This window comes from Mus pahari, chromosome 8, assembly GCF_900095145.1.
Source record: "Mus pahari chromosome 8, PAHARI_EIJ_v1.1, whole genome shotgun sequence".
NCBI classification, from domain to species: Eukaryota; Metazoa; Chordata; class Mammalia; order Rodentia; family Muridae; genus Mus; species Mus pahari.
This window is the reverse complement of record NC_034597.1, coordinates 46,098,890-46,115,001: the sequence shown is the minus strand read 5'-3', so window position 1 is coordinate 46,115,001 and position 16,112 is coordinate 46,098,890. Positions and strand designations below refer to the sequence as shown.

The window sequence follows — 16,112 nt, the reverse complement described above, 5'->3', positions numbered from 1 at the left end:
CTTACTCTCTAGAGAGCCGTGGAATGTTAGAGATATTTTTGCTTCACTTTGAGCCGCCCCACCCCCTGGAACTCAGACCCTGAACATGCCATGCCACAACAATGAGGACCACTTCCAATTGTTTCCTAGCTGGGGGAGAAGGAGGGGGGAGTACTGTTTGGACAAGGGAAGGGGGGGAGAGTTGGGGGGAAATGCTTTTAGTGACAACAGCCCTTTCTAAATCTGGCTAGGGACTGGGTGCGGGTGGGGGATGGGGCACTCTGCTGCCCCATATATACAGCCCCTGAGACCAGGTCTGGCTCTGAGCGTTCTCCTGCTGTTTCTTTACTTGCTACCCTCAGGTAGGAGTGGGAACTGGAGACCTCCCTCTGGGATAAGGGGCTCCAGGTTCAGGAAGTGATTCTTCTAGAATAGCAGCGGGCTTCTGGCATGTAGTACCAGGTTATTATTGAACACTTCTGTGCAGATCTAAATACGCATGCTTGTGCCGTAGGAATGTGGGAGCCCAAGTGTTCCAAGGGGCTGTGTGGATATCTATATGTGTATATGGTCCAGACTGCAGTAGCAGTGTGTGAGCATGTGCGTGCATGTGTGCGTGTGCAAGTACAAGCACACATATCTTATATTTTATTACATAAGGTACCTCATGCCTGGTTACAGTCATTTTGGGGGGAAGAGGGACAGAATGATGGAGAATAATTCTTTTTTTTTTTTTTTTTTTTTTTGGTTTGTCAAGACAGGGTTTCTCTGTATAGCCCTGGCTGTCCTGGAACTCACTTTGTAGACCAGGCTGGCCTCAACTCAGAAATCCGCCTGCCTCTGCCTCCCAAGTGCTGGGATTAAAGGCATGCGCCACCACGCCCAGCTGAGAATAATTTTTAAGGAAGCCAGTTCTGTGAACACTAGAGCCTGTCTATGTTTGGGGAAGTGTCTGGCTGTACTATGTAGGATATGACCCTGAGTGTAGTCTCTGAAACAGCAGCTCACAAGCATGCAGGTGTGGGTGGCTCTGGTCTTCGTGTGCTGAAGAACATGCAGCCACAGGAGCCTGCCTATGTGCTGAGTGGTTTGCACATGAACACTGTGGGGAGCATGCGTGCTGAGGGTGGAAGGAAGTTTACGTTCATGTCAAGTGTGTGCACAAGCAGAAGGCATGCATAGTCATCAGGGCGTGTGCAGGGGAAGCTGGGGTGCGCGAAGGTCATAGGAGGGCGGTTGGAATCATGAGGCTCGGGTCTGAAGTCTGGACTCTGCTACTTGTCCTGTGCTCTGAGAAAAGTTAGGCTTCAGCCTCGACTTCCTCGTGTGCCCAAGGACAGTAAGAGTGCATTGTCTGGACAAATGTGACCATTGTTGTTGTTTTGTAGGTGGCTCAGAGAAAGGAAGCCCCAGCAGACGAGTACAGGTAAGGGTAGAACAGCCCCGAAGGGTGGAGGACTGGGGCTCGGAGGTTGTTAGTCTGTGGGAGAAAGGAGATAGAGCTTGAAAAGCAAGGATGACAGTGACCAGAAAGGCTGACCAGCGCTGCTAATCACTCTTCCGTGTGCTAAAGAGCAGAGCCAGACAGGAGGGAGGTGCCAGAAGCCAGGCTGGGCCACAGCCTGTCCTGACACCGTCTCTTCCTTTTCTCCAGCTCCCCTACAGGCCTGGCCTACCTCTCTATCACTAGACACGTTTGAGAATCCAAGGTGAGAAAAGTTGAAGTCCAAATGTTGGGAGATCTGGTAAAACTGCACATAGTTAAAGCCCAAAGCAAGCCTGGCAGGCTCCTTTCTGCCGCTCGGAGACAACGACCTGGTTTCCAGAAGCTTCATACCCAGGGCCAGTGAGGGGCAGGGCCTGTTGACAGTCAGAGATTGATGCAGAGGTCTGTCCCTGCAAGGTGGTCAGGACACACCCAAAGAGTGCCCCAAGTGAACGAAAGCAAAGCTGCCCCCTTCGCCTGGCACAGTTGTCAGCTGCTCTCTGGTTTAGGGGTGAGCTTGAAGAAGGGTAAACTCCTGAGAGCTGCCACAGAGCGGGAGAGCCTGAGGTGGGGGAAGGCGTATAGGTAACGGCTGCTCCTCACCCCAGGCTCAGCCATGGCGGACGCAGAGATGGCTGCATTTGGGGCCGCAGCCCCCTTCCTGCGGAAGTCTGAGAAGGAGAGGCTGGAGGCGCAGACCAGGCCCTTTGACCTCAAGAAAGATGTTTTTGTGCCTGATGACAAAGAAGAGTTTGTCAAGGCCAAGATCGTGTCTCGAGAGGGTGGCAAAGTCACCGCTGAGACAGAGAATGGCAAGGTAGGTGTAGGTACTGGTGTGTGTGTGTGGGGCACTCAAGAGAGCCCCACACCTGGGGTGCCCAGAAAGGGGACAGGCATGCACACCTGAGGACCCCCGAGCTTCTCGTCCTTTGGGTAGGATAGGGGGTCCAAACTCTCCCAAAAGTCTCCTTACCCCCAACATCTAACTCCAGTCTCTACTCGGCTATACACCATTCCCCCCACCCCCACCCCCAACTCCATACCTTGCCGTGCTGCCCTCATGCTGATAGAGCAGGGCAGACACAGGTTGACATGACGGCCTCCGTGGGCTGTTCCAGACGGTGACCGTGAAGGAGGACCAGGTGATGCAGCAGAACCCACCCAAGTTCGACAAGATCGAGGACATGGCCATGCTGACCTTCCTGCACGAGCCGGCTGTGCTGTACAACCTCAAGGAGCGCTACGCTTCCTGGATGATCTATGTGAGTACAGCGCCGGTCTCTGTGCCCAGGGAGCACGGCACTCTGCACCAGCCCCTGCTCCCTTGGCGCGGTTATAACACCGGAATGATCCTGAGCTTCGCCCTTTGCTTCCGTTGTCTCCTGGGGTCTTTCTCCAATTCTGACAACCACCCCTCACGTCCTCTTCCTCACCCTCAGACCTACTCAGGCCTCTTCTGCGTCACCGTCAACCCCTACAAGTGGCTGCCAGTGTACAATGCAGAAGTGGTGGCCGCCTACCGGGGCAAGAAGAGGAGCGAGGCCCCTCCTCACATCTTCTCCATCTCTGACAATGCCTATCAGTACATGCTGACAGGTAAGCCTGGTGCCCTGACCTGGGTCCCCTCAACCTGAATTCTCACCTGGACTCGCATCCCTCAACCCATCGCCTCTCCCCCTCTCTCTTCCAGACCGGGAGAACCAATCCATCCTCATCACGTGAGCATAGCTCCAAAATCCCTGATCCCAGAATCCCCTGGGGAGCACCCAGCGTCCTTTGCATGCACCTCTGGCCCTCTTTCTCTCCACCCACATGCCCATCTCTTTCTCCATCTTTGCTCCAACTCTTTGTGCCTCTCTCTCTTTCTGTTTTCCATCTTCCTCTTGTTTTCTCCTTTTGCTTCCTCACCCATTTCCCTCTAACTCTTCATTCATGTATAAGCTCATTTTGGAAAAGCCCATGTATTGCCTTCCTTCATTTTCCTTATCTTTCACTTCAGAAACCTTTTCTCTCCTCCCCACTTACTCTTCCCAAACAGCCCTCTCCTCTCCTTGTCCTCTGTGGCACCATCTTCCTGCTGGTTAACCTGATCCTATGTCCCAGTCCCTAACAACTTCCTGATCAGAGCACCTCCTCTCCATTAGGATAGGTGCTCTCCCTCACTTGAGGCCTGTGGGTCTTAACCCGCGTCTTTACTGCCTATTAAGCCTGTGCTTGTCACGACAGCGGAGAATCCGGAGCTGGGAAGACTGTCAACACTAAGAGGGTCATCCAATATTTTGCTGTCATTGCCGCCATTGGGGACCGCAGCAAGAAGGACCAGACCCCAGGCAAGGTAGGCCTGCTGTCACCTAAGGGCTTGCATTACAGAAAACAAGTAGGCAGCCTTCACACCCCATCCTTCTTGACCCCTTCCAGGGCACCCTGGAAGACCAAATCATCCAAGCCAACCCTGCCCTGGAAGCCTTTGGCAACGCCAAGACAGTTCGGAATGACAACTCCTCCCGCTTTGTGAGTGGTACCCCACCTTGAACTTGGGACTTGTGCTGGCTTTCGGAGGACGGCCTCAAATGTGAGCCTTTCCCAGGCTCACTGCTGCTCTCTCCCATCCATCTCTTCAGGGGAAATTCATCCGAATCCATTTTGGGGCAACAGGAAAGTTGGCATCTGCAGACATAGAGACCTGTAAGTTCCGTGAATTTGCTGGGGTTTATGTAGGCTGAGCCCATCCTGGTTCTACGGCCTGATCGCCTTCTCTTCCCGCAGCATGCACTTATTCTTTCTGTCTCTACCTCTGGCCTTCTCTGGCTTTTCCTGTCTGCTCCCAGTCCATGTTTCTTTGGGGTTTCTCTCTAAGATGCTTTCTTCCCTTCTGGGTCTCTGCTTCCATCTTCATGTGTGACCTCTGTATCCATACACTGGTCTCTCCCTCTGTCCTTTGCTTGTAACGGTCCCCATCCCTTTCCCTTGACATCTTTGTATCTACATTCTAACCTCATTCCTCTCCTATCTGCCTGTTCACAGACCTTCTGGAAAAATCCAGGGTTATTTTCCAGCTGAAAGCAGAAAGAGATTATCACATTTTCTACCAAATCCTGTCTAATAAAAAGCCTGAGCTTCTAGGTGAGTCAGACTGAGACCAGCTATTTCCATGGCAACCTGGTCCTCTCTGCTTAAGGCTGGGTTCAGGCAGTATGCCTTAGGCCCTATGATACTGCTAGGTTCAATCTTGGGGGCCAACTCAAGCCCTATCTGAGCCTCTCCCTTGACCTGTTTGCTATAGCCAGCAGCCCCCAGGATAGCCAGGGGCTGTGGCACACCCGAACCACATTCCTTCCACTTGTAGACATGCTGCTGATCACCAACAACCCCTACGATTATGCGTTCATCTCCCAAGGAGAGACGACTGTGGCCTCCATTGATGACTCTGAAGAGCTCATGGCCACAGATGTAAGTATGCTAGTTCTCAGCCACGGGCAGACACTTGGTCGTGGCACGTGGTGCCAGCTTAGGAACAGAGCCAAGATACTGGATATCTGATTTTTTTTTTAAGCGGTACAAACCCCCTGGAGAGCTACAATGCACCCTGTGAACAGGGTACGCTAAGACACATGCTATAAAGCAGGAGAGTAGCCAGTGTTTGGTGTTGTCAAACCACAGTGTGCTGAGAACCATGGACAGAGACAGGAAAGGGCGAAAACAAAACCACACTACTCTCAGGAGGGAGGGCTCTACAGACCCTGGGGGCTGACGTGAGCTGTTGAGCAGAGGAGAGATACACAGGGTTCGAAAACCTAAGCAGGGAAAGATCTGGGGACACAGGCAGGGAGCCCACAGCAGCTACAGAGAACAGCTATGACCATTCATAGAGGACGGTGATAAGGCAGAACCCCGATCTTGTAATGTCTGACTGTGTTTTGGAGTCCCTCTCTGCTTCTAGGAATCTCATACTTTACAGGGAGGAGTAACAAATTCAGGTTCTCTCTCCAGCATGTGTGGGTCTCATTAACTGGTCACACTTCCTTTTCTGGGCTTCACTGATATGGGGGCTGCTTCCAGAGCGCCTTTGATGTACTGGGCTTCACTCCAGAAGAGAAAAACTCCATTTACAAGCTGACAGGCGCCATCATGCACTTTGGAAACATGAAGTTCAAACAGAAGCAGAGGGAGGAGCAGGCAGAACCAGACGGCACTGAAGGTGAGAAGGAAGAAAGCTGTGGAGTCACCGAGGGCCACATCTGCAGAACGAGTATCCACATACTAACTTCCTCACCTGCTCTTTCCTTCCAGAGGCTGACAAATCAGCCTACCTCATGGGGCTGAACTCAGCTGACCTGCTCAAGGGGCTGTGCCACCCTAGAGTCAAAGTGGGCAACGAGTACGTCACCAAGGGGCAGAATGTCCAGCAGGTGGGTTGTCATTGGATGATAAATGAATGGCCGAGAGATCACAGCATGGTGGGATATGGGCTTTCAAACAAATCCTTCCCAGGAGTGCATCTCACTCAGGTTTCTACCCTGCAGGTGTCGTACGCCATTGGGGCACTGGCCAAGTCAGTGTACGAGAAGATGTTCAACTGGATGGTGACACGCATCAATGCAACCCTGGAGACCAAGCAGCCGCGCCAGTACTTCATAGGTGTCCTGGACATCGCCGGCTTTGAGATCTTTGATGTGAGTCTGGGAGCCCTGGCCTGGGACACCATGTGTTCCTCACCCACCCACTCAGACCATCAGTCATGTGTGGAGGACCAGCCATGGGCCAGGCACGGGATAGCAGTGGGGACCCATTAGAGCCAATCACTTTCCCTGCCCTCAGGAGAAGCCCTCCCTTCCCTGCCATGACCTGGGGGGTGGGGGGGACCAGCCATGCCTGTGCCAGGCTTGGGCAGGTGTGTGGCACAGTCCTAGGCTGACCCACCCTGCTGGCCACTCAGACCCTCAGTAGGCCTGCCTGACTGGCTGCCTTGCCCCCCTGCAGTTCAACAGCTTTGAGCAGCTATGCATTAACTTCACCAATGAGAAGTTGCAGCAGTTCTTCAACCACCACATGTTCGTGCTGGAGCAGGAGGAGTACAAGAAGGAGGGCATTGAGTGGACCTTCATTGACTTCGGCATGGACCTGCAGGCCTGCATCGACCTCATTGAGAAGGTGAGCCCCGTCTCCACCCTCTGAGCCTTCCCCCTGCACCTTACATGAACACTTCAGAATTCTAGATAAAGTGATGGCTCACCTCCCTTCTGAGGAGTTCAGTCTATCAGAAGTGGGACTCTATTTTCCAGAGTTCTGTATTGCTTAGAATATCCATGACAGTGCTGATAGCTCTGTTCCAGGGGCTTGAGACTGGACATGTGAAAGATGGGCATCTAGAAGCTGGGCTTCCCCACCACTGGCTCTGGGTTGCACACATCTAAGGATCATGAAAGGGGACAATGGTATGGGGGGGGTGTATAAAAGTGGTTTTCGTTTTTTGGTTTGGTTTTGGTTTTGGTTTTTCAAGACAAGCTTCCTCTGTGTAGCCCTGGCTGTCCTGGAACTGGCTATCTAGTCCAGGATAGCTTCGAACTCAGAGATGTGCCTGCCTCTGCCTCCTGAGTGCTGGGATTAAAGGTGTGTGCCATCACCACCTGGCTAGTGTACTTATTTTTAAATTCAGCATCACAGGGATCTGGGTGGTGGAGAATGATAGAGACATCAGAAGCAGCCACAAACTCAGATTTGAGAGAGAAAAAAAGTCCCTCTGACATCAACAAAAATCCCCACTCGTGGAAAGCGTGGCAGGTGTCACACGGTAGACAGTGGCTATCCTTGGGCTGAGCCTGGTCTCCTCATGCCCTACAGACATGTCTGGGTAAATACCGACATACAGAAGAATATCTCGACCGAGTGAAGCTTACTCAATGATTCTCTCTCTACACTCTCAGCCCATGGGCATCATGTCCATCCTGGAGGAGGAATGCATGTTCCCCAAGGCCTCAGACATGACCTTCAAGGCCAAGCTGTACGACAACCACCTGGGCAAGTCCAACAACTTCCAGAAGCCTCGCAATGTCAAGGGGAAGCAGGAAGCCCACTTCTCCTTGGTCCACTATGCTGGCACCGTGGACTACAATATCCTGGGCTGGCTACAGAAGAACAAGGACCCACTCAATGAGACGGTGGTGGGTTTGTACCAGAAGTCCTCCCTCAAGCTGCTCAGCAATCTGTTTGCCAACTATGCTGGAGCTGATGCCCGTAAGTACCCTGGGGCATTAGCGCTCTAAGGTTTACACCACAGTTCTGAGGCACATTGATTGTGAAATTTCACCCCTTCCCTTTCACGGCACACCCCGAGATGTACAGAATAGACTCAGTGAGATAGACCTGGGCAGAGGCACTGAAGCCGCCATATTGAAAACCCTTGTCTGGTGGCCAGGAAAGACAAAATGTGAAGAGAGGCTATAGGTCTCTGCCCCCCACTCTGTGCCTCTTTATGAGTCTAATAATTACCCTTTCCTGGCTTCCTTTCCCACAGCGGCAGACAAAGGCAAAGGCAAGGCAAAGAAAGGCTCATCCTTTCAGACTGTGTCTGCTCTGCACAGAGTGAGTGTGTGCCCAGCCCCAGCCTACCATGTTCCCCATTCATTCTGGTCCCTCAGCCCCAGCTCCTCCCAATACCAGCTCTTCTGGGTTCACCTTGGCCTTTCCCATGCTCCTGTATTTCTTCATCTCCCAGCCTCTAATCTTGTGCCCACCTCACCCCTCTTCACTTCTCACCTTCGCCAACCTCTCCACCTGCGTCTTCTCCAGCATCCTTCTGTCTCCTCGCTCCCCGTCCTCTTTTCCTTTTCCTCCTCTTCGCTTCCTATGACTCCTCCTTCCTTGCTCTTTATTTCATCCTCTTTTTCTGCCACAGGAGAATCTGAACAAACTTATGACAAACTTGCGCTCCACGCACCCTCACTTTGTACGCTGCATCATCCCCAATGAGACAAAGTCCCCAGGTGAGCCCACGGACTTACACTCTCCCACTCTGAACACACACTGTCTCAGAGACTGAACCTTGAGTAATCTCCAACTCATGCTGGTTTCCAAGTCACATTCTTCTCCTGGACCACCCCACCCACATTACCCTATGTTGAGAATGTACCGCAGAGTAATATGTAAGGCATTTCTATGGGAATCACCTCATGAGTGACTTCCAGCCCTGAATGAGACATCTAAGCAATGTCTATTTGTTCGTAAACATTGGAAACAAAATATCAGAAATCCCGGGTTCAGAGCCTGGCTCAGATTTCAGTGAGCTCAGTGACCTGCAAGACATTCAGTCTCTTAGCCCATTCACATGGAATAAGAGATACATCTGTCCTGAAACCACCCATGATAATAAGTATAAATTATACAAAATAATAGATGAGAGAATATTTTGATTGCTGTTAGAAGTGTGGCTAAGGGGGAAATGAAACACATGAAAAATTGCTATTGGCTGACTGCCTCGCTGAAGTAAGTGGATAGTACGTGCCAGGGCCAGGATGAAAACCCGGAGGATTGGTGTTAGTCCAACACACTCCCAATCATAACTCTCCTCCCTGCTGCCCTAGGGGTGATGGACAACCCCCTGGTCATGCACCAGCTGCGATGCAATGGCGTGCTGGAGGGTATCCGTATTTGCAGGAAGGGCTTCCCCAACCGCATTCTCTACGGGGACTTCCGGCAGAGGTAAGGGGTGTCCCAGGGCTCAGGGAGCCAGGGGTGGGCTCCATTTGTGGGAGTGTGTGGGGGGGGGTCTGTGGTGGCCCTGGAATTCTATAGGCAGAGCAGACCCCACAGAATGCAAATGACTCTGGGAACTTCCCTCCCAAGGTATCGCATCCTGAACCCAGCAGCCATCCCTGAGGGGCAATTCATTGATAGCAGGAAAGGGGCTGAGAAACTGCTGGGCTCCCTGGACATTGACCACAACCAGTACAAGTTTGGTCACACCAAGGTGAGGAAAAGGAAGAGACGAATCAGTTAAAGATAAATTCTTTTCCTTTGGTTCTTCATCTTTCCCTCCCACCCTCTTACCTTATCTCATCTTAAAGGCTATCTCTGCATCACGAGCTAGCTCTCTGCTCCCAGAACCACTTTCCCATCCCATCTCAAGCCACCAATGGCATCCTTCCTCCAGTTCTCCCCTCAGTTGTCCCCAAATGCCCACCATGTCTGCCCTCATGCCCCATCCTAGTCGTGCCTAACACACACACACACGTCTTCCCTGCAGGTGTTCTTCAAGGCAGGGCTGCTGGGGCTGCTGGAGGAGATGCGTGATGAGAGGCTGAGCCGCATCATCACCAGAATCCAGGCCCAGTCCCGAGGTGTGCTCTCCAGAATGGAGTTCAAGAAGCTGCTGGAGCGCAGGTGAGAGGTCTTTAAAGGAGATTCCTAGCCCTCCCGAGGTTCAGGCTGATTCAGTGAGAGAGTCAAGAGAGAGACTTCAGGGAGCCCAGCAGGAAGAAATCATTAGGAGGGAATCTTATGGACACAAGCTGTCCTTAGCTTTTGAAGACCTCGGGAAGGGCAAGGTCAATGAAGGAAAGGTGGATTTATCTAGGAGTAAGGGCCTCAGATGGGAAACTCCATATCACTTTCCTCATCCTGCCTGCAGAGACTCCCTGTTGATTATCCAGTGGAACATTCGGGCCTTCATGGGGGTCAAGAATTGGCCATGGATGAAGCTCTACTTCAAGATCAAGCCACTGCTGAAGAGCGCAGAGACAGAGAAGGAGATGGCCACCATGAAGGAGGAGTTTGGGCGAGTCAAAGATGCACTAGAGAAGTCTGAGGCTCGCCGCAAGGAGCTGGAGGAGAAGATGGTGTCCCTGCTGCAGGAGAAGAATGACCTGCAGCTCCAAGTGCAGGCGGTGAGGCCACATGGCCATTGTGCTCCTCCCCCTGTGCTTCTGTCATTCTCCCCACAATCCCACACCTCTCTCTACCTAGGAGCATAAGATCTTGTCGCTCACAGGCTGAGGATTCTGGTACCTCACTTTCGAAGACCTCCTCAGAAGGAGAAAAGATAAAAAAGAATCCCCTTTTAAATACAGCAGGCTCAGGCATATATGGTAGCGCACCTCTGTTATTCCAGCTCTTGGGAGGTGGAGGCAGGAGAATCAGGAGTTCAAGGTTAGCACTGGCTATAGAGTGAGTGCAAGGCCATCCTGGGCTGTAAGAGATCCTGTCTAAAAAATATACATGCATACACACACACACACAGAGAGACACTCAGAGAGAGAGAGAGAGAGAGAGAGAGAGAGAGAGAGAGAGAGAGAGAAAATTTCTTCATTTTAGACAGAAGCCACCTGCCTGTCTCATAGGTTAAAATTCGCAGGGTGTAACATCAGCAAATGCAGTTCCTTAAAACAAGGAAGGCCACGTGGAGACTTTGAGTTCCCTCCTCTGCACCTCTCCCCAGTGCTCCCAAACCAGACCACCCTAAACCTGCCTCCATAGCTTCCCGAGGCTCTTCTCAGATGCTAAGAAGCCGGGCTCCCTCTCCTATCTGGCTATTGCACCTCATCCCTCCACCTGTGAGGACAAGCACCTCTCCTCTTTGACCAGCCTCCCTTTCTGTTCCTTGCCCCCCAGGAACAAGACAACTTGGCGGATGCAGAGGAGCGCTGTGACCAGCTGATCAAGAACAAGATCCAGCTGGAGGCCAAGGTGAAGGAGATGACCGAGAGGCTGGAGGACGAGGAGGAGATGAACGCCGAGCTCACCGCCAAGAAGCGCAAGCTGGAAGATGAGTGCTCAGAGCTCAAGCGGGATATTGATGACCTGGAGCTGACGCTGGCCAAGGTGGAGAAGGAAAAGCATGCAACAGAGAACAAGGTGAGGCCGGCTCGCTCGGGTTCCAAACCACAGCATGCTCCTCACCGTAGCATGGAGGCTCCTCTAGGTGTCCCCAGGATGGTGTCCTTTGACTTAAAGGGAATGTGGGATTTGTGTTTGGCAGGTGAAAAACCTGACAGAGGAGATGGCTGGGCTGGACGAGATCATTGTCAAGCTGACAAAGGAGAAGAAAGCTCTGCAAGAGGCCCACCAGCAGGCTCTGGATGACCTGCAGGCTGAGGAAGACAAGGTCAATACCCTGACCAAGGCCAAGGTCAAGCTGGAGCAGCAAGTGGATGATGTAAGCAGACTGGGCATAATGGGCTTAGATGTAGCGTGTCTTTCTGTGTTGAGAGGTATGTGTAAACAGCTGTGTTGGGTGGAGGTGTTGGGGCACTGGAAAGTCTTTAGTCTATTGACATCTCCCCAGAATAAAACTAGGGGGTAGAAAGCATGCGGATTATCGACTTCAAAAAATGTATCTAATCTCGCTCATCAAGAACAGGGGTAGGTTTTTTTTTGGTTTGGTTTGGTTTGGTTTTGTGTTTTCAAGACAGAGTTTCTCTGTGTAGCCCTGGTTTTCCTGGAATTCATTCTGTACACAATGCTGGCCCCAAACTCACAGAGATCTTCCTGCCTCTGCCTCCTGAGTGCTGGGATTTAAGGCATGCGCCACCACGCCCAGCCTGAGCTGGCTTTTTGTTAAAGTTAAAAATGTAAACCCACATAGCTCTTTGACCCCAGGGTTTAAAGGTTCATCTCATAAGAACACTGTATACCTCTTTGGTAAATTGTTAGACTCTTTGAGGGGAATCTTTGCAGAGTCTGATCCCGAATGACCGTTGTTCCCTCAAATGTGTATCTGTCCATTGACTCCCTTGCTATTCTGCCCTAGTAACTCGGTGTCTGTCTCAGTCGCAGGACTAAGAGCTCCCCTCAGATGGGCACATGAGTTTACTCAGTTTTGTGTCTCCAGTCCCCTGCACAGAGCCTGGAACCCGTAGGTACTTACAGGATGCTGAATGAATGATTATGGCTTTGGAATCTTATCCCACATTCATTCATTCACAAAATAATCTACTGAGCAAACCTTTCAGTCTAGACATTCTCGTGGTTCCCTGGGAACATTGGTCCTTTCTAGGGATGTGTCCAAAGTCCTGGATTCTCTAAGGATTACCAAAATATAGATGAACAAGACTCAGGTCAGGATGTCCTACCTTGTGGTTCATGGCCGGCCCTTCTCTCTGCCAGCTGGAGGGATCCCTGGAGCAGGAGAAGAAGGTGCGCATGGACCTAGAGCGAGCAAAGAGGAAGCTGGAAGGTGACCTGAAACTGACCCAGGAGAGCATCATGGACCTGGAGAATGACAAGCAGCAATTGGATGAGCGACTCAAAAAGTACCGTGTTCCATATCGCCAGGACCTTTATCCAGCCCAGCTCAGCTTATCACAGTACAAGCTGACCCAAGCAAGGGCCATCCTAAGAGGCAACGGGTGCTCAAACTGGGGGCAAAGGCTCCCTAACCCACACATCAGGTCCCATGGTCCTCCCTAGCAAGAAGTCTTGCTTGGATCTCTCAAGCACCTTGTCCCCGCTAGGCCCTTAGGAGAGGTGAAAATAGAAGCTTGCTTCCTTTGTGAGCACTCAGTCAGAGAGAGAGGAAGGCTACACAGAATTTCAAAGGAATTACTCTGCTGTTCAAAGAATGAAGGGGCTGGGTCATTTCTTTTTTCTAGGTAGATTCTAGTTCTAGTCTTTATTGCAAGTCCTTCCCAAAGGTGTGCATACAGACTTGGTGAATAGTGAGTTGTAAAAACGTATTTTGATATTTGAGGCTCTTATAGTGTTTCAACTTGTATTTGCATAGGAGTGTTCACACTGTCCTAGGCCCAGAGTTTGTTGAATGAATGAATGAATGAACTTTCTTTTTTATATTTTTAACTGTGTGTGTGTGCACGTGCGTGTGCATGTATGTGTGTGTGTGTGTGTACGTGTGTGTGTGTGTGTTTGTGTGTGTACTCACAGAAGCTGGAAGAGAGCACCAGACCCCCTGGAGCTGGCCTATGAGGCAGTTGTGCTCATGGTGTGAGTGCTGAGAATTGATCTTGCTTCTTCTGGGAGAGCAGTAATCCCAACTGCCCTCCTCAGCATCCTCACAAAGATGGTGTCCGTCATCCTACCTTACCAAAGAGACAGCTAAGGCTCAGAAAGGTTAAGGAGTGGAGAGGGAAGTGAGCAGGATGAAGGCGCATGGCCTGGTGTGAGAAACTATCCTTGTGATCCCAGCACTATGCACAGTGAACATACACCAATAAAAAAAAAAAAAAAAGAGGCAACTGAGTCGCCTAAGCTAACAGTGACAAGGTAAAGGCCACCAGCACCAAAGAGAAAACTTGGGATAAGAGGGGAAAGCCTGGGCTGGAGAGACAGCTCGGAGGTTAAGAGCACTGACTGCAGCTCAGAGGTTAAGAGCACTGACTGCTCTTCCAGAGGTCCTGAGTTCAAATCCCAGCAACCACATGGTGGTGGCTCACAACCATCTGTAATGGGATCTGATGTCCTCTTCTGGTGTGTATGAGGACATCGACAGTGTACACTCATACATTAAATAAATAAATTTTTAAAAGAGAGAGGGACAGCCCTACCCCACTACCTTGCTGTAGGACTTTTCATTAATTCTTCCTGGACCTGAACCCAACAGCAGGTGTTAGCCTTTGGGCATCCTAAATCACTCTTGGAAGTTTTGGGCTTTTTTGTTTTGGTTTGGGTTTTTTTTTTCTGCCTGCATGTTATTGGTTTTATAGTCTGCGATCTCTGGTGGATATTCAGGTGCCTGCCTGGCCTGCTACTCCACCCCGTTTCTTCCCCACAGGAAGGACTTTGAATTAAATGCACTCAATGCCAGGATTGAGGATGAGCAGGCCCTGGGCAGCCAGCTGCAGAAGAAGCTCAAAGAGCTTCAGGTAAGGCTAGAGGCTCCAGTTGGACGTGGCATCCCTGGCTGGCTCTCAGCTTCCCTGGCCCCCCCTCCAGGGTACGCTACTCCTGCATCAAGGAACTGTGGGCCCGAGAAAGGAGATAAAGTGAACAAGGCTTCCTATGGGGATCCCTAGATGAGGCTTGTATGATCCAAGGAAGACACAGGAAGAGAGTGTGGGAGGGGGAAAGGTCTAGAGGGCAGAACTCAGTCTGTCTAGTCAAGAGATCACTGCAGACCTCTGAGTCTCAATGCTCACCCTGTCACCTGGTGACTTTTAGGTCCCTTCAGCTTTTACGGTTCTTTCCTCTGTAGCAGGCATTGAATTAGGTCTTCAGCTATTTTATCAAACAGGTGTGGTTTTCTCAGTTACACGTTTGCTACTTCCCCCCACTAAATTGCTTGCAAAAACCCATGAGACACAGATTGGTTTTGTTGTTGCTGTTGTTGTTGTTGTTGTGCCTTCTCTAAGAGATCTGCTTCCTTCTAATAAAGAGAACGAGCAATGCTCAAGCCTAAAGGAAAGTTGACTTGGCTGTGCAAGACACTTGTCCCCAAATCCTTCTATGTCCACCTCTCTAGTAACACATCAAACTTACATGCTGTTCTCAAAGGCCAGGGGTCTTTAGGAGCCTTGGAGCATGGGCCTCAGTGGAGGGGTGCAGGAAGCAGGTCTGACCCTCTGTTTCCCTGGCTAGGCACGCATCGAGGAGCTGGAGGAGGAGCTGGAGGCCGAGCGCACAGCCCGGGCCAAGGTGGAGAAGCTGCGCTCTGACCTGTCCCGGGAGCTGGAGGAGATCAGTGAGAGGCTGGAGGAGGCTGGCGGGGCCACATCCGTGCAGATAGAGATGAACAAGAAGCGCGAGGCCGAGTTCCAGAAGATGCGGCGGGACCTGGAGGAGGCCACGCTGCAGCACGAGGCCACGGCGGCAGCCCTGCGCAAGAAGCATGCCGACAGTGTGGCGGAGCTGGGCGAGCAGATCGACAACCTTCAGCGGGTGAAGCAGAAGCTGGAGAAAGAGAAGAGTGAGTTCAAGCTGGAGCTGGATGATGTCACCTCCAACATGGAGCAGATCATCAAGGCCAAGGTGGGTCCTCTTAGCAGCTCCCTCCTCTAATCCCCTCCATCTGCTTCCGGTTTCGATCCTCTTTCTTCCTTGACTGCTCATCTGGTTGCCTCCCTCCCTTCCGTGGTTTTCCCTTTAATTGCAATCCTTACTCCATTTTAGTTCCTTCCTGCACCTACTCTGTAACACCTTCCTCTCTCAGGCTAACCTGGAGAAGATGTGCCGGACCCTGGAAGACCAGATGAATGAACACCGGAGCAAGGCTGAGGAGACACAGCGTTCTGTCAATGACCTCACCAGCCAGCGGGCCAAGCTGCAGACAGAGAATGGTGAGCCCAGGGCTGGAGCTCCATGGGCCCCAACCTCCTGAGTCATCCTGGCCTTGGGTGTACATGCTCTTCATATGCCCACAGCCTCTCCAGAGAAGGGAGCCTAAGGGTTAGAGGCAGGGTTGAGGGTAGAGAGGGGCTGAAGGTACCTTGGTGCCTCCCCAGGGGAGCTGTCCCGGCAGCTGGACGAGAAGGAGGCTCTGATCTCTCAGCTGACCCGAGGCAAGCTCACGTATACACAGCAGCTGGAGGACCTCAAGAGGCAACTGGAGGAGGAGGTCAAGGTAAGGCCTGGACTCGGAGTCTGGCCCAAGCATAGAGTGCACCAAGTGGCCAGAATGTGGGGCTCTTTCTTCTCTAAGAGTGAGGCTTATCTGGTCCACAACTCACTACAAACTGTAAAAAAAAAAAAAAAAAAAAAAAAA

The 16,112-nt window shown here is 51.5% G+C and overlaps 1 protein-coding gene across 1 annotated transcript in view; it reads left to right on the top strand.

Annotated features, from left to right (window-relative positions):
* Positions 1-303: 303 nt before the first annotated feature.
* The window catches only part of Myh7 (myosin heavy chain 7), a 22,941-nt gene continuing 7,132 nt past the window's right edge, over positions 304-16,112 (top strand). Inside the window, exons 1-30 of the mRNA XM_029541337.1 lie at positions 304-341; positions 1,368-1,405; positions 1,634-1,688; positions 2,074-2,282; positions 2,584-2,727; positions 2,905-3,061; positions 3,156-3,183; positions 3,692-3,800; positions 3,884-3,976; positions 4,087-4,150; positions 4,490-4,588; positions 4,812-4,915; positions 5,525-5,663; positions 5,756-5,874; positions 5,989-6,138; positions 6,446-6,616; positions 7,390-7,699; positions 7,980-8,047; positions 8,361-8,448; positions 9,046-9,163; positions 9,308-9,431; positions 9,708-9,844; positions 10,092-10,347; positions 11,072-11,314; positions 11,439-11,615; positions 12,566-12,711; positions 14,187-14,277; positions 14,990-15,379; positions 15,561-15,687; positions 15,853-15,971. Coding sequence (XP_029397197.1) covers positions 2,082-2,282; positions 2,584-2,727; positions 2,905-3,061; positions 3,156-3,183; positions 3,692-3,800; positions 3,884-3,976; positions 4,087-4,150; positions 4,490-4,588; positions 4,812-4,915; positions 5,525-5,663; positions 5,756-5,874; positions 5,989-6,138; positions 6,446-6,616; positions 7,390-7,699; positions 7,980-8,047; positions 8,361-8,448; positions 9,046-9,163; positions 9,308-9,431; positions 9,708-9,844; positions 10,092-10,347; positions 11,072-11,314; positions 11,439-11,615; positions 12,566-12,711; positions 14,187-14,277; positions 14,990-15,379; positions 15,561-15,687; positions 15,853-15,971 — 3,972 coding nt within the window. The 5' untranslated portion in view covers positions 304-341; positions 1,368-1,405; positions 1,634-1,688; positions 2,074-2,081. The remainder of the gene's footprint in view (positions 342-1,367; positions 1,406-1,633; positions 1,689-2,073; positions 2,283-2,583; positions 2,728-2,904; positions 3,062-3,155; positions 3,184-3,691; positions 3,801-3,883; positions 3,977-4,086; positions 4,151-4,489; positions 4,589-4,811; positions 4,916-5,524; positions 5,664-5,755; positions 5,875-5,988; positions 6,139-6,445; positions 6,617-7,389; positions 7,700-7,979; positions 8,048-8,360; positions 8,449-9,045; positions 9,164-9,307; positions 9,432-9,707; positions 9,845-10,091; positions 10,348-11,071; positions 11,315-11,438; positions 11,616-12,565; positions 12,712-14,186; positions 14,278-14,989; positions 15,380-15,560; positions 15,688-15,852; positions 15,972-16,112) is intronic.